The 16952-nt window shown below is 41.5% G+C and overlaps 2 protein-coding genes across 2 annotated transcripts; one reads left to right on the forward strand and one right to left on the reverse strand.

The window, feature by feature from the left end:
- The first annotated feature begins 3629 nt into the window (after positions 1-3629).
- Positions 3630-7364, forward strand: nfkbiab (nuclear factor of kappa light polypeptide gene enhancer in B-cells inhibitor, alpha b). The gene is made up of 6 exons (XM_084914510.1): positions 3630-3990; positions 5565-5670; positions 5753-5963; positions 6353-6441; positions 6537-6797; positions 6895-7364. Exons 1-6 carry the CDS (start codon positions 3737-3739, stop codon positions 6928-6930), a joined length of 957 nt encoding a protein of 318 aa, XP_084770636.1. The 5' UTR covers positions 3630-3736; the 3' UTR covers positions 6931-7364.
- A 2209-nt stretch (positions 7365-9573) lies between these two features.
- psma6a (proteasome 20S subunit alpha 6a) lies at positions 9574-16831 on the reverse strand. Its single transcript, XM_084914511.1, has 7 exons — positions 16649-16831; positions 15213-15307; positions 15005-15086; positions 12166-12321; positions 11418-11596; positions 10731-10825; positions 9574-10388 (listed from the first exon to the last, which is right to left on the reverse strand). Exons 1-7 carry the CDS (start codon positions 16722-16724, stop codon positions 10331-10333), a joined length of 741 nt encoding a protein of 246 aa, XP_084770637.1. The 5' UTR covers positions 16725-16831; the 3' UTR covers positions 9574-10330.
- Positions 16832-16952: the final 121 nt, after the last annotated feature.

Raw genomic sequence — 16952 nt, forward strand, 5'->3', positions numbered from 1 at the left:
TAAAAGCTCAAAATGACCATAAAATTCATGCCCATGATAAGTGGATGCAAATGTTTGACCACAATGGCCTTTTAACAACACCTACAGTAAATTACTATTTACTAAAGTGTAGTTTACCATTTACTATGATGGTTATGTTAAAAATGTTGCACACAGGTCTGTTAAATCAGGCTGGAACGACAACTCGGCAACAGTTAGTTTGGGTGATCATCAAACCCCCATGAGCACTGGACCCCTAAAGGCCCTCGTGGCTGTTTCAGGAGGAAGTACCAGGCGCTCACTCACAAAACCTGGCACCAGGGTCGGGCCTCAGTAACTCTGTCTCCGTGAGGTATCATGATCCATTTATCTATTCTATAGTGAGGGAGGTCTGCGGTAAGTGCACATTCTTAATACAGATATGTTTTTAATCTTTGCGATAAACAGTGATGCAGAGGTACATCCCTCTCTTACAAAACCATTAATGAAATAAAAACAGAACTTATCAGAGCTTTGACAACATGACGCCACCTTTCTTCCCCCAGGTTTCCCACTAAAAAGTACATTTCAGCCTTAAGGAGGTGATCTGGGCGAATGCTGATAACTCCTGCTGAAATTAGAAAAGCCTGAAAAAACACACAGACTGCACGGAGAAATCCAGGAATATCATTTCCATGTACTTCTTCCGCATCTCAGGTGGCTAATTAAATGTCTAAAAACATTTCGGAATTTTTTTGTACTGTTTTAAATGTTGCTTGTCTCAAAATGTCACATAACACAGCTTCCAGTCAGCAGAGCACTGGTTTAATCTGACTGATTTCCAGTCAAAGTGAGTAAGTTGCACTCATTCTAATCATAGCTACGCATATCAGGATTTAAAGAACAAAAAGCAGCCCAGAGCTTCCCGTCACTGTTGATACACCGGGATGTGACAGAAACTGTAAATTTGTACATTTAAAAATCGATAAAAGGTGTGATCTGACACATGCACACATGTGAAAAACAGCTTTGTTTTGTCGTGTTATTTTGTCTCAGCTATAGTGCATTTCTTTCCTGCATTTATCTGCTTTATTATGGTTCAAACTTGGGTCTTTTTATCACTAGCATTCAAAGCTGATTGCGATGGACAGTGCACACCAGAGTGGGCTCACTCACTGCTTTCAGTTTAGTTTCAGCTTTGGCTTTGACTTCTCTAGTATTGTTATTATGTGGGAGTATTTGTCAGAGGCCAAATGTAACAAGGTCAACTAAGTATTAGTTTGAAGCGAGGCACACAGCCAGTCTACTCCTCTTACTCATTCAGGTAAGGCGTGCATCTTGGCCAAATCTGTATACAGATTAGAATAAGTCCACACTGGATTGGCAGAGGCCTTGAGTTTCCTTCACACTCTCAGTAAACACATGCATTAAAGCCCCATCATGCAGGAATAAAACAAAAGACCGTTCCTGCACATTTCTAATTTAGTTTCGTTTTGAAAATGCTCACTTTAAACCTTTACAATTTAAGTTGATAAAGATGTTTTTCATGCCTAGTATCTATTTAAGTTCTAGGTAACTAAAATAGCCGTGGTCTACATAAAAAGCATGTACATGCAGTCAACTGTGGGTGTGCCTGCGGCTTTCGTTGTTTGTGGCTTCTGTAATTTTTCCATTCTCGCATCAGAACATTAAAACATACATGCACTGTAGATCACTTGTAAAACGTACCAAAATATGTATGCACAACGTGATGCACTGCAAACAATGCTGCATAACAACAGCTGCTAATGTGACAGTTTTTGCACTGAGAGCAAAGACCACGAGGTTCCCCGTCTAACTGGTCACATAGACGGAACAATAGGAGGTAAAACAAGCCTGGAGTTTCCCCGAGGCCTCCAGAACATCACGTTCAGCCTGTCGTCTGTTTTTAAAGGGAGAGGTCGAAGCCTCGTTGAGTCTCGCGGGTTTATCCAGAACTTGGAGTCCTTCCAGTTTATCTGCAGGAGAATGGAAGGAGGGATTTCATTCTTAGTTACTGAAGGCACAGAGGCAGTCTGTGGAAGTTTGATTCGCCTTAAAATAAAAAATCATCTGCAGACACATCACTCAGTAGTTTAAAAATACTTAACAGGATGTTAAGTAGAGTTATTAGCGCAAGCTTGTAATCTCTGACCTCGATGCTTGCAGGAAACTTGGTTTTTTTTCTATGTATGCGTTAAAATTAGGATTACACAACAAGTAGAAGTATCCTTAAAAAATGTCAGTGTTACTTTGGAATAAAGTATACTGTACGAACAACACTTGATCATGTGGTCAGGATTGGAGGATGTTGGGGAAACTCCGCTAGCATGCGTGCTGGTTTGTGCTCATCACACTATGTTACCATATGATAAATGAAGTGAAATCACAGGGCGGTCACACTCAAAAGTTTTGAAGGAAACTCCTGTACCACCACTGTCTGCTGCAGCCCCCCTCCCTCACTCCCTCCTTCAGGTCTGCTGCTTCTGTCGAGCGGTTTAGCAGAAGCATGCTAATGAAGGTGCAGTTGAAGGTGTTTGCATGCGTGCATCAAGAGAAAAACACACATTGATCTGAACTCAACTATAAGATATTAAACTTTTAAAACTGTGCTTCTAACATCTGGGACACATTCAAGATGGTGCATTAGGGGCTTTTTTAAAGAGGGAGAAAAACCTTAAAAATAATCCAGGATTAAAAACATAAATATACAAGAAGAACCTGGAATAAAATGATTCTCGTTACACAGTGGATTTGCAACAAAAACTGATGCACAGAAGTCAAATCTGTTGGCCCCAATCACAAACGGGCTTCTTCAAAGTCCTTGTTTCTGACTGTACGATGGTAATTCAGAGCAAAAATCACTGGCATTTCCTTATTGCTCAGTCAGACTGCAGTATAATTTGATGAGTTTACCAACTGCAGTCATAATAAGCCTGACTGGAAACTTAAGCCATGTGGATTCTTAACAAATATATATATGTGTGTGTGTGTGTGTGTAGTGGTCTCACATTTACCACTTTAAATCCCAGAAAATGTCCAGGTTTTTACTCCTAAATCAAACAGAATATTCTAATTTTTCCCCTTAAATGTGACACTCTAAACCTAGAAAATTTGGGGTGGGGGTTAATGCGCATTTATATTTTTCTCAGTTTACCACTTAAATCTCAGATAATACACAAGTACTTTTTCTTGAAAATTAACTGCTTTAATCTGGGAATTTCTGAGATTTTCCTCTGAATATTCTTCACTTCCCCGAGCTCCATGTTAATTTTTTTTATTATCGTCATTATTTTCATAACACCAAATGCCCAACTAAAATTTCCCTTTCTTGAAGAATTACATCTAAAGATGTGTGGTGTTGGGCAGTTTCACTGGTGAGGTGCAAAACCTTTGATTTAATCAATGTGCATGACCAAGAAATGACTTTATGTTGCATGCATATCCAATTACTCACATAATTAATAAGTCTATAGGAATGTGAAATGCCCTGAAGGCTGTATGATTTATGCGCACAACATGCAGCCTAAAGAAGTATTTTCGCTCTCTCTGTGACAAACTGACTAGTGTATTTTATATGTGTCTCAACAGAAATCCCCTGTTGGAGCCAGCAATCTGTGTGCTGTGTTATTCTAAGTGACAGTTTTCTGGAAATCCCCCACCTAGCTGTTAGCTCCGCCCCGCTGCAGCCACAGAGCAGAGGGCATTTACTGCAGTGCAGCGCTGTCGGAAAACACAACTGAACGCACCTCGGACTAATATGGATCTTCACAGGACCAGTATATTAAACCAAATGGATTACAGTCGGGACTCAAAAGAAGGGAAAACGGCTCAGGCCACGGAGGATCGGCTCGACAGCGGTTTGGATTCCCTGAAGGAGGAGGAGTACCAGGCTGTGGCCGCCGAGATCCGCCGGCTCCAGCTGGAATGCGAGGCGCCGGAGCACAAGCAGCTCCCCGCTGCAACCCGAGAGCTGTACGAGTGGCAGACACAGATCACAGAAGACGGAGACACGTAAGTTTGACCCGGAATAAGGTTACCGAGCTCGGATGTTTACCAGTTATTTTCGGGGGGTGCAACAGTGAGGCTAGGAGAAGGCCCAGCTCGGGTCTTGGAGGTAATTTGATGCCTTTCCTGTGGGGAATGTAGTTCTGCTCCAAGTGAGGCCTACCTTAACCCGAGTGGGGGATTAATTTTTAAGTAGCCAGGATTTTAGGGGTACCATACCGCGGTGTTAACAGTACACCGAACGAGTGTCCGGTTTTATTAAGAACGGGTCAGCCTGTGGTCAGACACGGCGCTGCTGGACGTAAACAAAAGGCTATTATCAGGAGGGAATCTATTATGGCCGCGGGTCAGATTGGGAAAGTCCCGGGCGCGTCACCAAGGAATCCAACCGACGCGCGTTCCCGTGAAGTGAAAGAGGATGAAAAGAAAAATGTGAAAAAAGTACCTTAAATGCAGTGAGCGGACACTGGGGGCGAAACCCGATTCTCGAAGAGGCGCGTGCGGGTTATTATTGACATTTAACTCAAGGGGAATAACAAAGCAGTCCCCGAAACCTAACTTTTATTTTCACAAAGTTCCTCCGCAGATGAATATAGTTCCTAGTGTTTTAAATGGGCTTACTGCTCGCGCATTAACACTGGGCCAGAGATAAGTTAAATAATCAAAGCAGAGTACCGGAAATTTATGGAAGTACTTTTATGCCAAAATTATACAGACAAATGGAATAGGTTTGTATTTTTTTTTTTAAAAAAGTGATGCAAGTGTAGATGCTTAACCTTTGTTTACAAGTACAAAACTTATGTTTGTTGCACAAATTCAAAGAAAAGTATAGCAATGACACATAATATATAATAATTCAAATTAAGTTTTCTGAAAGGCAAAATACATTTTAAACGTTCTAATTATTTTCCTGCAAACACATTATTGAAAGTAAAAGCAGACACAAAAAAGCAATTGGTACCCACCAAAAATGGCATTCCCCAAAAGAAAAAGAAAAAATTTGTAATAAAAGTCCACCTTTGTTTATCAGTAAACCAGAAAGAACTGGACAATGCAGACTTGTTAAGATAAGAGAGATTACATGTAAGAAAAGTCACCCTCACAAGAATCTGGAAAAACCCTGGATTACCGTTGATAAACAGTTACTATGACACCCCTATGTAAGACATGTTTCTATTGGCCATTCTTGTTGAGTGAGTGCATTTTCTTTTTTGTGTAACAAATGTAACTCTCTATGCAGCACTATAGTATTTTACACCAATTCAAACAAAAGCATAAAAGCCAAGTTAGAGAACAAAGGGACACTTCTGAACTGAAGCTGTTACATCAATCATTTAAGTTTTACAGTTACACAATTTTACTGTAATCACAGGAAGTTACTCTCTTTAGGTGTAAAATAAGTTTTTTTCCCCTTGTAAATTTATTATTACAAATATTTATGAAAAAAAATTAGTGTTTTCTTCATAGTTTTACTTTTTTTGTAACTGTATCTGATGTAGACGAAAAGGCACGAAGTTGTGTAAAATTTGCTTTTATCTTTGGTTTGTTACTTAAATTGTTTTGTTTTTATGTCTCTGCAGGCTGCTCCACTTGGCAATCATCCATGAGGCCAAAGAATTCATCAAAACCATGATCGACCAGTCTAAAAACACAGACTTCCTCAACAGACAGAATGACCTGAGACAGGTATGCACAATACAGCTCTTAACACCCCACCCCCACCTGCATCCGCCATCATGACATTACTAAAATACCTGTCCCTCTCCAGACTCCTCTCCACCTGGCGGTAATAACAAAACAGCCGGAGGTGTGTCTCAACCTCCTGGTGTCCGGCTGTGACCCCACGCTGGTGGACAACAATGGAGACACGCCTCTCCACATTGCCTGTCGCCACGGTAACCTGCACTGCTTCAGCGTCATCACACAGAAAAGCCGACCAGAGCACCTACACACGGCGATGGCTGCCTGCAACTATAACGGTAAGTGATGTTTTCCTTGCCTGAGACACGCTAACATTTTAGTTAGCCCCGAAGACTGCAGTTAAGTGACCAAGAGGAGCTTAACCCAATCTATTATGCAGTAGTTAATGTCTAAATAAAAAAGGTGGACACCTCTCTTTAAGACTTTTGTGTAAACATTTTTCCGTTAAGCACTGCCGTGCATACTCAGTATTTTTGGGGGGTTAAAAAAGACAGTAAATCAAATCCAAAAAAAGGACATTGATATGAATGCATGTGTTTCATAACCCACACCCAGCAATTTTTGCTAATTACTAAGAATAACAAAGGAATATGGAAAGAATATTTCTGTTGCAGTCTCGCTCTGGAATCAACTTTTAATTTTTCTTTTCCTTTTCTGTGTTGTGCAGGTCAAAACTGCCTCCACCTGGCTTCAGTGCAGGGTTTCCTCTCACTGGTGGAGAGACTGGTAGATCTGGGAGCTGACATTGATGCAAAGGTAACTTACACCTCTTCTGTATGGAAAAAATAAAAAAAATTCTTTGTTAGTCTCTTTGTTAATACTAATGCCTTTGCCTCCTTGCTGTTTTACAGGAGCAGCATAACGGTCGCAGCGCGCTCCATCTGGCTGTGGACCAGCAGAACCTCCTTTTGGTCAAACTGCTGCTGAAAAAAGGAGCGAACCCAAACCTCCTGAGCTTCGGGGGCCACAGCCCCTATCACCTCACCATTGGTTTGGATAACTGGGAAATCAACAAAGAGCTGTACTCTGTGACCCACCCTGACCTGAGAGAGCTGCCAGACAGCGAGTCAGACGACAGTGACGAAGAGGAACACATGAACTCTGACGATGAGGTACGTTTCAAAATCGTACAGCCGGTCTGGCACAAATGAAGTGCAAATGTCACTAGTTGGTGTGTGACCATTTTTATTTCCTCCCATGTGTCTGCAGGTGAATTACGATGACATTCAGTGGAATGGACATTAGCAGGAAGCGAGAGGGCGGGGGAAGTTACAGAGACCAGAGGCTGTGACGGTGAAGGATGGACGGATAGGGGGGCCCGGCACGTTCCTTACTTCTGCTGTGACGTGGATGACAACGATGGGGTCGGGCGATGCAGCGAGGTGACGTGACCGCTTCCAGGCAGCTGAGCAGGAAGAATTAAACAGACTGCCGGCGAATGCATGATCGCATGTGACACATAATGACGAGATGGATCGCTTGTATTCTGTGGACGTCCATACATACGTGAAGATGTTCCTCCAGCAGCTCTGCTGTATGATAGTGTAAATGCTGTGTATACAAAGATGTATTTTTTATGGAAGCTGTGAATGTGTACAGTTGAGCAGGTTGTATATGTGAGACAGCAAATGGGTTCAGCACACTCCATTAAATTAAAACACTCATATTTAACAGTGAAAGCCTCCTGTGTGACCGTGTTATTTGTTGGGATGGGAATAGTTTTATACGTGAACAAGAGACATCAGAAGTAGTCGTATCTGGCGTGTAATTGTAATCGGCAGCGCCTGACGGCAATAAAAATCTGCAATTACACGGGAAATGAATGTAACCACGTGGCCTCCTGCTGCCGTCACTGAGTCTGCTCGTATAAACGCTCCCATCAAAGCATGACAGCGCAACTTCACTCCTGACCGGACACTTCTTTTTTCCCTTTCTGATTTTCATATAATACAGGAAAGCGCTGATAACGCCTTTCCGCTGAATGAGGAACTGGTAGTCAATTGAGCTGCGAATTCCTCCTTTTAGATGTGTGTTTGAAGAGATAAGAGGCTTCGGGAATTTTTCTGTGTGTGTAATGAGGCCAATTGCCCTGTCATTTAAATCAGGAAGTTTTTCTGGAGGGTGTGGCTAAGAGGGAAGGGACAGGAAATTCCCAGGAACGGAACAATTCAGCTATTGGCGACATTCCTGCTTGTCATTCACCTTCCGAAGAACAGGAACAACAGGATGCCGAAGTCAAGTGACAGAAGTTGGGAAGGAAGGGAGCTGCATGTAAAATAAATATCAACTGTCATTAAATTACTGCAGAATTGTGTTTAAACCTTACATTTTAATACTTTAGCAGACATTAAATATTTTCCCCTCCCTTACGCAAAAGAAAAAATGAACTAAAGTTCATGTCATGACTGTTTATAGTAAACCTTGGTCCACAAGGCAACCCAGGACTTTAATTAAAGGAGATGGCCACGGAGCCTGCAACAAATCAGAATACTGCATCAGAGGGCAGCCCTGCACCTTAATACACAAGCATTACATGAAGAATGATGCTGCACAAGAGTTTAATTGTTTTCTACTGAATAAGACTTCTGCTAAGAGATATTAAAAAAAGGGTATTTAGGCTATAAGTCACATTCTTACTCAACAGGACAAACATTTTAGCATCAAAACGACTGAATGAGCTGTTCTTAAAAAGACAAAAGCCTCATTGAGCGCAGGATAAATCTGGAAACAGAAACAGGGTAGATGTGTTATCACTTAACAGGGAGAATGAATTGGACCAGTACAGTTTTAATGTACTGTACATCTACTCAACAGCAGACAACGCTTTAAAATCAATATTAAACTGATAGGCATATTAATGAATCAATAGCTACAATCAAATGAAAAATGCATGGTGAGTATTATTACTCACCATGTACACTTCGAGTAAAAGTAGTAATGTTGATTTTATGGACTGGTATTCTGCTGGGTAGCCTCATCTGTAATCATACGGCATAAAATATCAGCAGATTTATGTTTAAAACACTAACCATAGCTTTTAAATAATTGGCATGGAGCACAAAGTATAATATTGTGTTTTTCGCGTTGCGTGCTACACCTTACAGATGCTTGAACGCTTCAGAAAAGTAAAGAGAAAGAAAGGTTTCAGTGTGGACATCAAGCTTAGGCTCTGCACTTTTTAAAAGCAAGTAACCCAGACCACACAGTAACATATTAACGACTATGGATCATCTCACATGTTCTTTTGCCTGAACTTTGCTCCATTTTCGGCCTAACCAGAGTAAACGGTGCCTCAGTGCTTGTTTACTTTGTACCCACAAAAGGCTGATCATGAGACTTAACACACAGACAGCAGTGGGCATTGTAAGCGTGAGGGTACTCGGTCTAATGGCGCTGTTGAGTGGGCACATAGGTTGCGATATGTGCAAAGCGATTGACCGCGGCAGGAGCGTTTCCAGTACTGGAAATAAACAGCAAAAGTCGGCTCAATTGGGGCATAAATCCCAATCCCAATTATCTTGTTAAACACAGAGATCGTGATTATTTAAAATAATTTCTCCCAGACATCAGAAAATAGTGGATTCAATACATTTTCAAAGAAGATGTGTTGTTAGGCGAAACGATCAAATTAATGCAAAGCAGAATGCAGCACAATAATCGTTTGCATTAGGTGCAGTTCTCACTGGGTGTAAACAAACTGTGCTATACCTTCATGGGTAACACCCTTTGTATCAGGAAGCAGGCATAGTAAAGATCATTTACTGTGGAAGCTGACTGTTCAGACATTTGCATTCTCACTTGTACACTATGTCGAGTAATTTCGAGAGAGCTAAGAGCCGTGGCCCCGTCAGACAGGAATGAATGTGCGCAGAGAATCAAACACCTGTCTTAAATAAAAAGTGTGTTTAATAGAAGTGTGGAAATGTACAGCAGCTGCAGCAGAAGGGCAGGTAGATCAAAACACCAGCTTTCTAGTGACCTGAGCAGATTTAAACAGGGGTGTGACAATGACCTGCTGCTGTAGGAGAATTCCCACAGCTGTTCCCTGGGTTATCATCGAGTACAGAGCATGAACTTCATCCTGAAACTGAAGACAGTGCAGAGGGGAAAGCTTAAAAACTGAAGAAGAGAGACACATATGTAAGTGGTAGCCCTGAGAAAAGATGGTCAGGAAGCACTGCCGAGCACAGTGAAGCTACAGGACCACTGAGTCCACATTTAAGAGGTATTGTGCTGTAAGTTGTAGTGTTACCACACCTCCACCTTCCAATCTGCTCATGTCACACTCATTAGGTGAAGTCATTCAGGCTGAGCTGCTGCGCTGCGGCCGTCTGTCACATCAGCTGCCACGTCACACTTTATGTGTCACGTCAGGGACTGATCTGAGTGTCCCGTCCACGATCTGAGACATTTAGCAGCTGGCTGCAGAAGGAAAACACAGGAGGGGGCGGGGGTTTGGGTACGTGGATAATATCATGTCCTGTTTGTGACCAGATAGCATGGAGGGGTGGGGGTGGGGTTATCTGTTACTGTTCATCTCTTTTTGAAGAAGATGATACCAGCTCCTCCTTCATCTTCCTTCCAGCTGAGACATTTTGTGTGTTGATGCTTTTTACTGTTTATCATCCGTTCTTATAAAACCGCTTCACTCCCGCTCAGACAAAGTCATCAGGTGAGCATCGATCTCGGCCTCTGACAGAATCCTGGAACACAAACACACAGTTATACGGTCATACTTTTTCATTCTGCCAACACACACATACGGATATATTGAGAACAAGCTCCACATGTAAGCCCTTGCTTTGATCTCAACCTCTGGCTGTTTTTAGTTTTAGGGAATTTCCATTACAACACCGGCCTCTTTTTCTCAAATTATTTAGCAATAATACAACACAGCCAACACATTACCGGTGTTTTAACGCTTTCAACTTTTTAATCAGTAACGGCCTGCTTCGTTCTGCAAAAGTAATTTGATGCAGTGGCTGACTCAAGATCACGTTCTTACTCAAAGCTATCGAGAAGCTTTGTTTCAGAAAAACACTCACTTGAATTTGGGCTCTTGTGCCGTGATGACTCCGATCTCTAGCTCCGAGGGCTTGAAGTCGATGGACAGAACAGTAGACAGGCATGAGATAGCCGTCTGTTTGGAGACAAAGGGGAGAACTTCATATTTAAACATGATACAGAAAATTAAAGTAAAAGAAAAAAGTTATTATATATGCATTTATTATACATACATACGAGGGGTGGGCAACTGAGTTCAGCTAATGGAAGACAACAGTCCCAGTTTCTCATGTACCCACCTCTGACATAAATACTTTACCATATTAAAGAGGGTTTCAATAAGTCAGTATCTTTTTGATTCAGAGACCACAGGAAACCATTCACAGACTGATTTCTAATTCCAACAGGGCTTGTTTGAATTTTTTTTCCAAAAATCAACAACCTTCCCTAACGTCAACTGGCTTGGAAAACACCAAGCAATTCACTGAAATTACCCCACATAGTCACAGCTATAAAATTCACACACATTTCCTGATACATCAATAAAAATCACCTAACTCCCCTTACTCGGCTGTCCAGAAAGTATCCTGTAAAATCCCCAACATTCCCGAAACTCCATAGAGTGGAAACGCCCTGCAGCCTTCATCGTTACCGGGCCGTTTTTGGACAAAATTCCAGTGCAACAGAAAAGAATATGGAATTATTTTGTGTATTCTGGTGTATTTTACCTCTATAGTCTGCTCATAAGTCCAGTCCAGCTTCTTCTTCACTTTCTTCTCCAGGAAACTAGTGGCCTCTGTCTGTTTCACTCCGGCTGCCGTGGCCTTGAAGCCGCAGTAGTAGCCGGCTGGATCGCACTTGAACAGCTGTGGACCCAATTCCTCATCAATCCCGATCACTATCATACCTGCAGGGTGGAATGAAAACAGGAGAGGACAAAAAGAAAAGAAAGAAGTCATATAAAATGGTAAATGGTCTGTATTTGTATAGCGTTTTACTTGGTCCTAAGGACCCCAAAGCGCTTTACACTATACACAATCATCCACCCATTCACACACTGGTGATGGCAAGCTACAGTGTAGCCACAGCCACCCTGGGGCGCACTGACAGAGGCGAGGCTGCTGGACACTGGCGCCAACGGGCCCTCTGACCACCACCAGTGGGCAACGGGTGACGTGTCTTGCCCAAGGACACAACGACCGAGACTGTCGGAGCCGGGGCTCGAACCGGCAACCTTCCAATTACAAGACGAACACCCAACTCTTGAGCCACGATCGCCCCATTGCACACCACATTTTTAGACACGCAAAAAAAGGAGAAATTTAACAACTTTCTGCATCAGATTTCAAAGACATTGTGTAAACTGAAGCTTGCAGACATTAAGAAAATGCTCTGAAAAAAGTTTCAATTTCAGTTTTAATACATGGAGTGATATCAAAATGCAAACACACACACACACTAACACAAATTACGTACAGCAGCCTAGCGGTCTCATCTCTGCGTTCTGGGTGTAAACCTGGGAGATGTCGGCCATGCGTTTGCACAGCATGTCCACGGGCACCTCGTAGCCGTACTTGTACATCCAGTTAGCCGCCTCGTACCGTGCACGCTGCACCTGAGACCTGCCATCAGCTGGACAGAAGGAAGGGAAAGAAAATCATGTCACAGCAGCTCACATCACTTTAAACTGCCATTTAAAACATTTACTCTCTCACTAATGGGACACAGGCTTGTTTTAATAAATGAATTACTTTGAAGTGATACGGCCCTCGGGTCAGGCATTTCCCTGCAGGAGATCCGACTATGTTCATTTGTGTTTCAGTTCTGTTTAGTTGTGTAATACAAACATTTTAGTTACAGCTCATGTGGTCTCCCTCTGTAAAAATTGAGGGCTCATCCAGGATCAGTCTGGTCAGATGAAGCTGTAACTTGGGCTGGAGGCCAGAATTATTTAAGTGCTTTGACTTTTTAAAAAATTAACAGCTGGTATGATATGGTAAGTTGGTCTCATTAGAAGTGGTAGCAGGCCCTTAGAGGTAGCTTTCTGCCAACCTTTTTAAGAGCTAGGTGTCTTAACAGGAAGCTTAGTTTAATTGTATATATCAGCATTGTTTTTCCAATACTAGGGTTTGTTGTGGATCATGAGATGAGTCAGATGAGACATTGTTTACTAGGAATAGTCATTGTAGCTTTAATCTGTAAGTGGAAACAGGCAAGGCTATAAGCTCAGGATCACATCTATACCTAAGGAGGGAGTACTGCATGGTGGGGACTTTCTGGACCTTCTGATTAAGAGTTCTTCTACCACCTCTGTTTAAGGTTACAGGTTAGTTATTTTCCAGCTTAGCTTTGTTGAATCAACACAGAGCTACGCCATAGTGGGCACTTACACTTGTGTGTTCGAGCATATTCCTGGCTGAGTGCTTACATGGACTGCTAGAGCTTTGAAAAAGAGAAAATGCCATGTCTACAGTGCTATTATTGCATTACAGTTAATAATATTATGGCCAGAGACGTCAATCCTCCTCCTGAATGTCAGCAACACAAAAGAGATGTGGGTTGACTTAACATCATTAACATCATGTGGACAGCTACAGGTACTTTGGTGTAAACTTGAGTGACAGACTGTACTGGAGGACCAACAGTGATGCTGTGCACAAGAAGGGGATGAGCAGATTCTACTTTCTGAGGAAGCTCAGATCGTTTAGTGTGCGGCAAGAGGTTGGCCATCTACCAGTCTTTGGAGTTACATGGATAAGGTTAACTGGTAGTTCTAATTTGCCCCTAGCTTTGAATGTGAGTGTGAATGGTTGTCACTCTGTGTGAGCTTTGTAACAGACTGGCGCCCTGACCAGGATGTACTTCTCGCTAGGATAGGCTCCAAGCCCTCTCTGTGAATTGGATAAGTGGAAGAAGATGGATGGATAACTGTTGTATATAAAATATTGTGCTACCTAACATAATAATGCCTTCATTATGGGCTTGCATACTTCTAACCATGCTGTTTTTATTACACTATTTGAATGTCTGTTCTTGTGGGATCACTAAAGTATCTTTAATTTTTCTAATTTTCTGTGTTTACACAGCACGTTTACTACCAAGCAGATCGATCACAGTGTTGTTGATTGTTTTTCTGGGTAAGTACACATCCAACTGTGCCACTGCCGATTCAAGATTAGATGAATGTAGCTCTTAAAGGTTTCATCGGGCCCGAGACTGGGAATCTCCAGGATGTGCTGGAGCAGGAGAAGAAGCAGTACAACCTTTGTGGTTTAGTTTTAATTGCATATATCAGCATCAAGCATCTGTTGTGGAACATAAGTCAGATGAGACACTGCTTACCAGGAATAATCAGTTTCATTATTTTTTCCATTCATTTGTACTTTAGTGTGTGATTTCATCATGCGACTTTTACCCACTGTTATGTTATTATTCTATTAGTGTTCAGTCCTTACGAGCTTGTGTGCAGTTTCATCTTAAATGTGTTTTTTTTTTATATAAACCATAAACCTGCCACAGATTATTGATGAATATATGTGTGTGTGGCTAAATCTGGCACTTTAATGACAGACCTGAGTTTTCATATTAAACACCGCCGCTTCTTAAATAAAACCCACAAACAGAAACAGATGTAAGCTTCACATGACCCTCATCTGTTTACCCACATACAGCACTGTTTGTCTTGTCTTTTTCCTGTACTTAGATGTGCTCTTCTTTGTTCTACAACCTTTATTGTTGACTGAAAAAACATTTTTTAATACACTCTGTCTCAAATTTCAAGCAAGTGTTTATGTGCAGTTTCTGGAAATGTCTTGGTGTTCTTCTGCAGGCTTAGCTGCATGTCACTGAAAAAGTTTGCATTATTTGAAGTTTAATTTGTAACTCAGTAACTCTGAATAGTCTGCAGGAAAGAAGAGGATAACTAAAATGTACAGCTGCAACATCATGAAGAAAGTATATTGCAACTTCAGTTACACTATATTACCAAGACTAGCTCCTGAGAGCGATTCATTCTTTCACAAATGTTTGCAGAAGCAGTCTGCATGTCTAGATTTTTTACACTGTGGTCATAGAAGTGATTGGAACACCTTGATTCCTTGATTTCAAATGGGTGAGTGAATACTTTTGGCAATATAGAGTATATCTGTTACCTTAACTCCAAATCACAACTCTGCTAATACACTGGAGGCTGCATCAGGGCCAAATCAGCCCATTTTCTTATTATTTTATACAAAAACAACAAAGAAGACTGGAGAAAAAAAGCTTAACATTGTCCCCCACAATAAGAGTAGATAATAAGCTTCCTGCTGCTTACCAGTCATGCCGGTCATAACACATCCTATGTTCTCTGTGATTTTGAACAGGTGTGTGACTGTTGCAGCGTCCAGGAGCTTGTCCTGAGGAAGACACAAAGACAGGCGCCCCTAACAGATGAACTCGCCACACGGGCCACCATCGATACACCAATCAAAATGTCGTTTTAGGAATCGGATCACACGAATGCGAAAGAAACGCAAACTCACAGGAACTTTCTTCTGCGTCACGACTACAGCACAGTCCTTCCCTCTGACAGCCACAGAGGTCAGTCCGCCCTGGTTTATCGCTTTAAAGGCATACTCTGAAGAGTGAAGAGAGGCAGGCAAAATGAAATATACACAAACTTCATGACTGAACATTTTAAAAAGGTAACAAACTAGCTACTTGTTCTTCTTATCAGTAAATTGATGATGATTGTTAATGACCTGTAAATTTCACTTCCTGGTGTCACAAATACATCACTCTTTGGGGTGCCGATAAAGAAAGGCACCTTTTACTTATTTTCTTTTAAATTTTGCTTCTTCTCTTTCTTCAGTGCTAACACATCGCTGTCAGATTCTTTTGACAAAATATTTCCATATCTTCATGATTGAACTGAAAGCAATTATAACTCACACAAGAGAATGAGGAAACTATTTGTTATATCTTATTCAGTTCTTTACATTTGCTTACAAAGTTTCCTTGTTTCACTTAGCCTTTAAATAGAAACACAAATTAAAGCATTATAATTTATTAGAGTTATTATGATTTTGTGTTTTTCTTTCTATTAATTTGAAATTTTGTTTTCAAGTTCTTGTAGTTCAGTTTCCAAACTACAGTTACTTGTTGAATTTTTTGTTATCTGTCTGTGATGTATAATTTGGAGACGTGGCATTGAAAAAATGGGCCAAGCTGGAGGTGGCAGAGCTGGAGATGCTCATATTTTCATCCCAGAAGGGACAAGATTAAAAAGGAGTACATCAGAGGGACAGCTCAGACTGTGGTTTGGTGACAAAGTTAGAGAGGCAATGCTAAGATGGTTTGGACATGTACAGAGGCGAGATAGTGGATACATTGGGCAAAGGATGCTGAAGATGGAGCTAGCAGGCAGGAGGAAAAGAGGAAGACAGAGAGGATTCATGGATGCAGTGACAGAAGACATGCAGAGATCTGGTGTGACAGAGTAGGATGCTAGCGACAGGGTGAGATGTGGATCTGCAGAAGAACAAAAAATGACTAATGCACATTAATGCATGGTGCATGTTAGACTCCCCTGCTTTAAGAAGTTTAGAGATGCTGTTAGAATAAAAACAATACTCATATAAACACATGCGCATGCGTGGTCCTGGCGGCCGTATGGACCTTAAGCTAGAACTAACGTTTAATTTAGTCCCCTTTATACATTAGCTAGCTTTTACTAGTCTATAATTGCAGCTAACTGAAATGTTTTGCTTTAATGATATGACTCATTAGTTGCTCCGTTAAGTCGGATTAACTGCCTCAATACATTTAATTAATTTTCATAATAGCTATTTTCTTGCCACACTGCCCTGTGGTGACATATTTAATCAGCCTTGAGCTTTGTGAGTAGCTGCTGTTAGCCTGCTAGCAGGCAGTGATGACAGAGCAGGTTAAGGTTCTGTTCGGTTCTCTTATTACTGACCGACTTGGTAGAGCCTTCCCTCCGGGGAGAAGATGGTGATGTGCCGGTCAAACCCTGCACTCGACCCCCGGGACATGACGGCAGGAAATAATTGAGGTAAAGTGGTCTAGACCGAATCTGAAACTAAACTGAGGTAAAAACAGAAGCAAAATTGCACGATTCTGCACCGGAAGCAGACGAGAGCTTTCATATCCGGGTCAACTGTCTGTAGTTTTTGTATTTTTTATTTGTAACAAGGAGTAGTTCAATCAGGTGGTGTATTCGTAAGTATACAATATCAAAACTTTACTCAATATCACAAACT

The sequence above is a fragment of the Perissodus microlepis genome, chromosome 19 (assembly GCF_051167445.1).
Source record: "Perissodus microlepis isolate ML-2025 ecotype Zambia chromosome 19, ASM5116744v1, whole genome shotgun sequence".
In the NCBI taxonomy this organism is placed as follows: Eukaryota; Metazoa; Chordata; class Actinopteri; order Cichliformes; family Cichlidae; genus Perissodus; species Perissodus microlepis.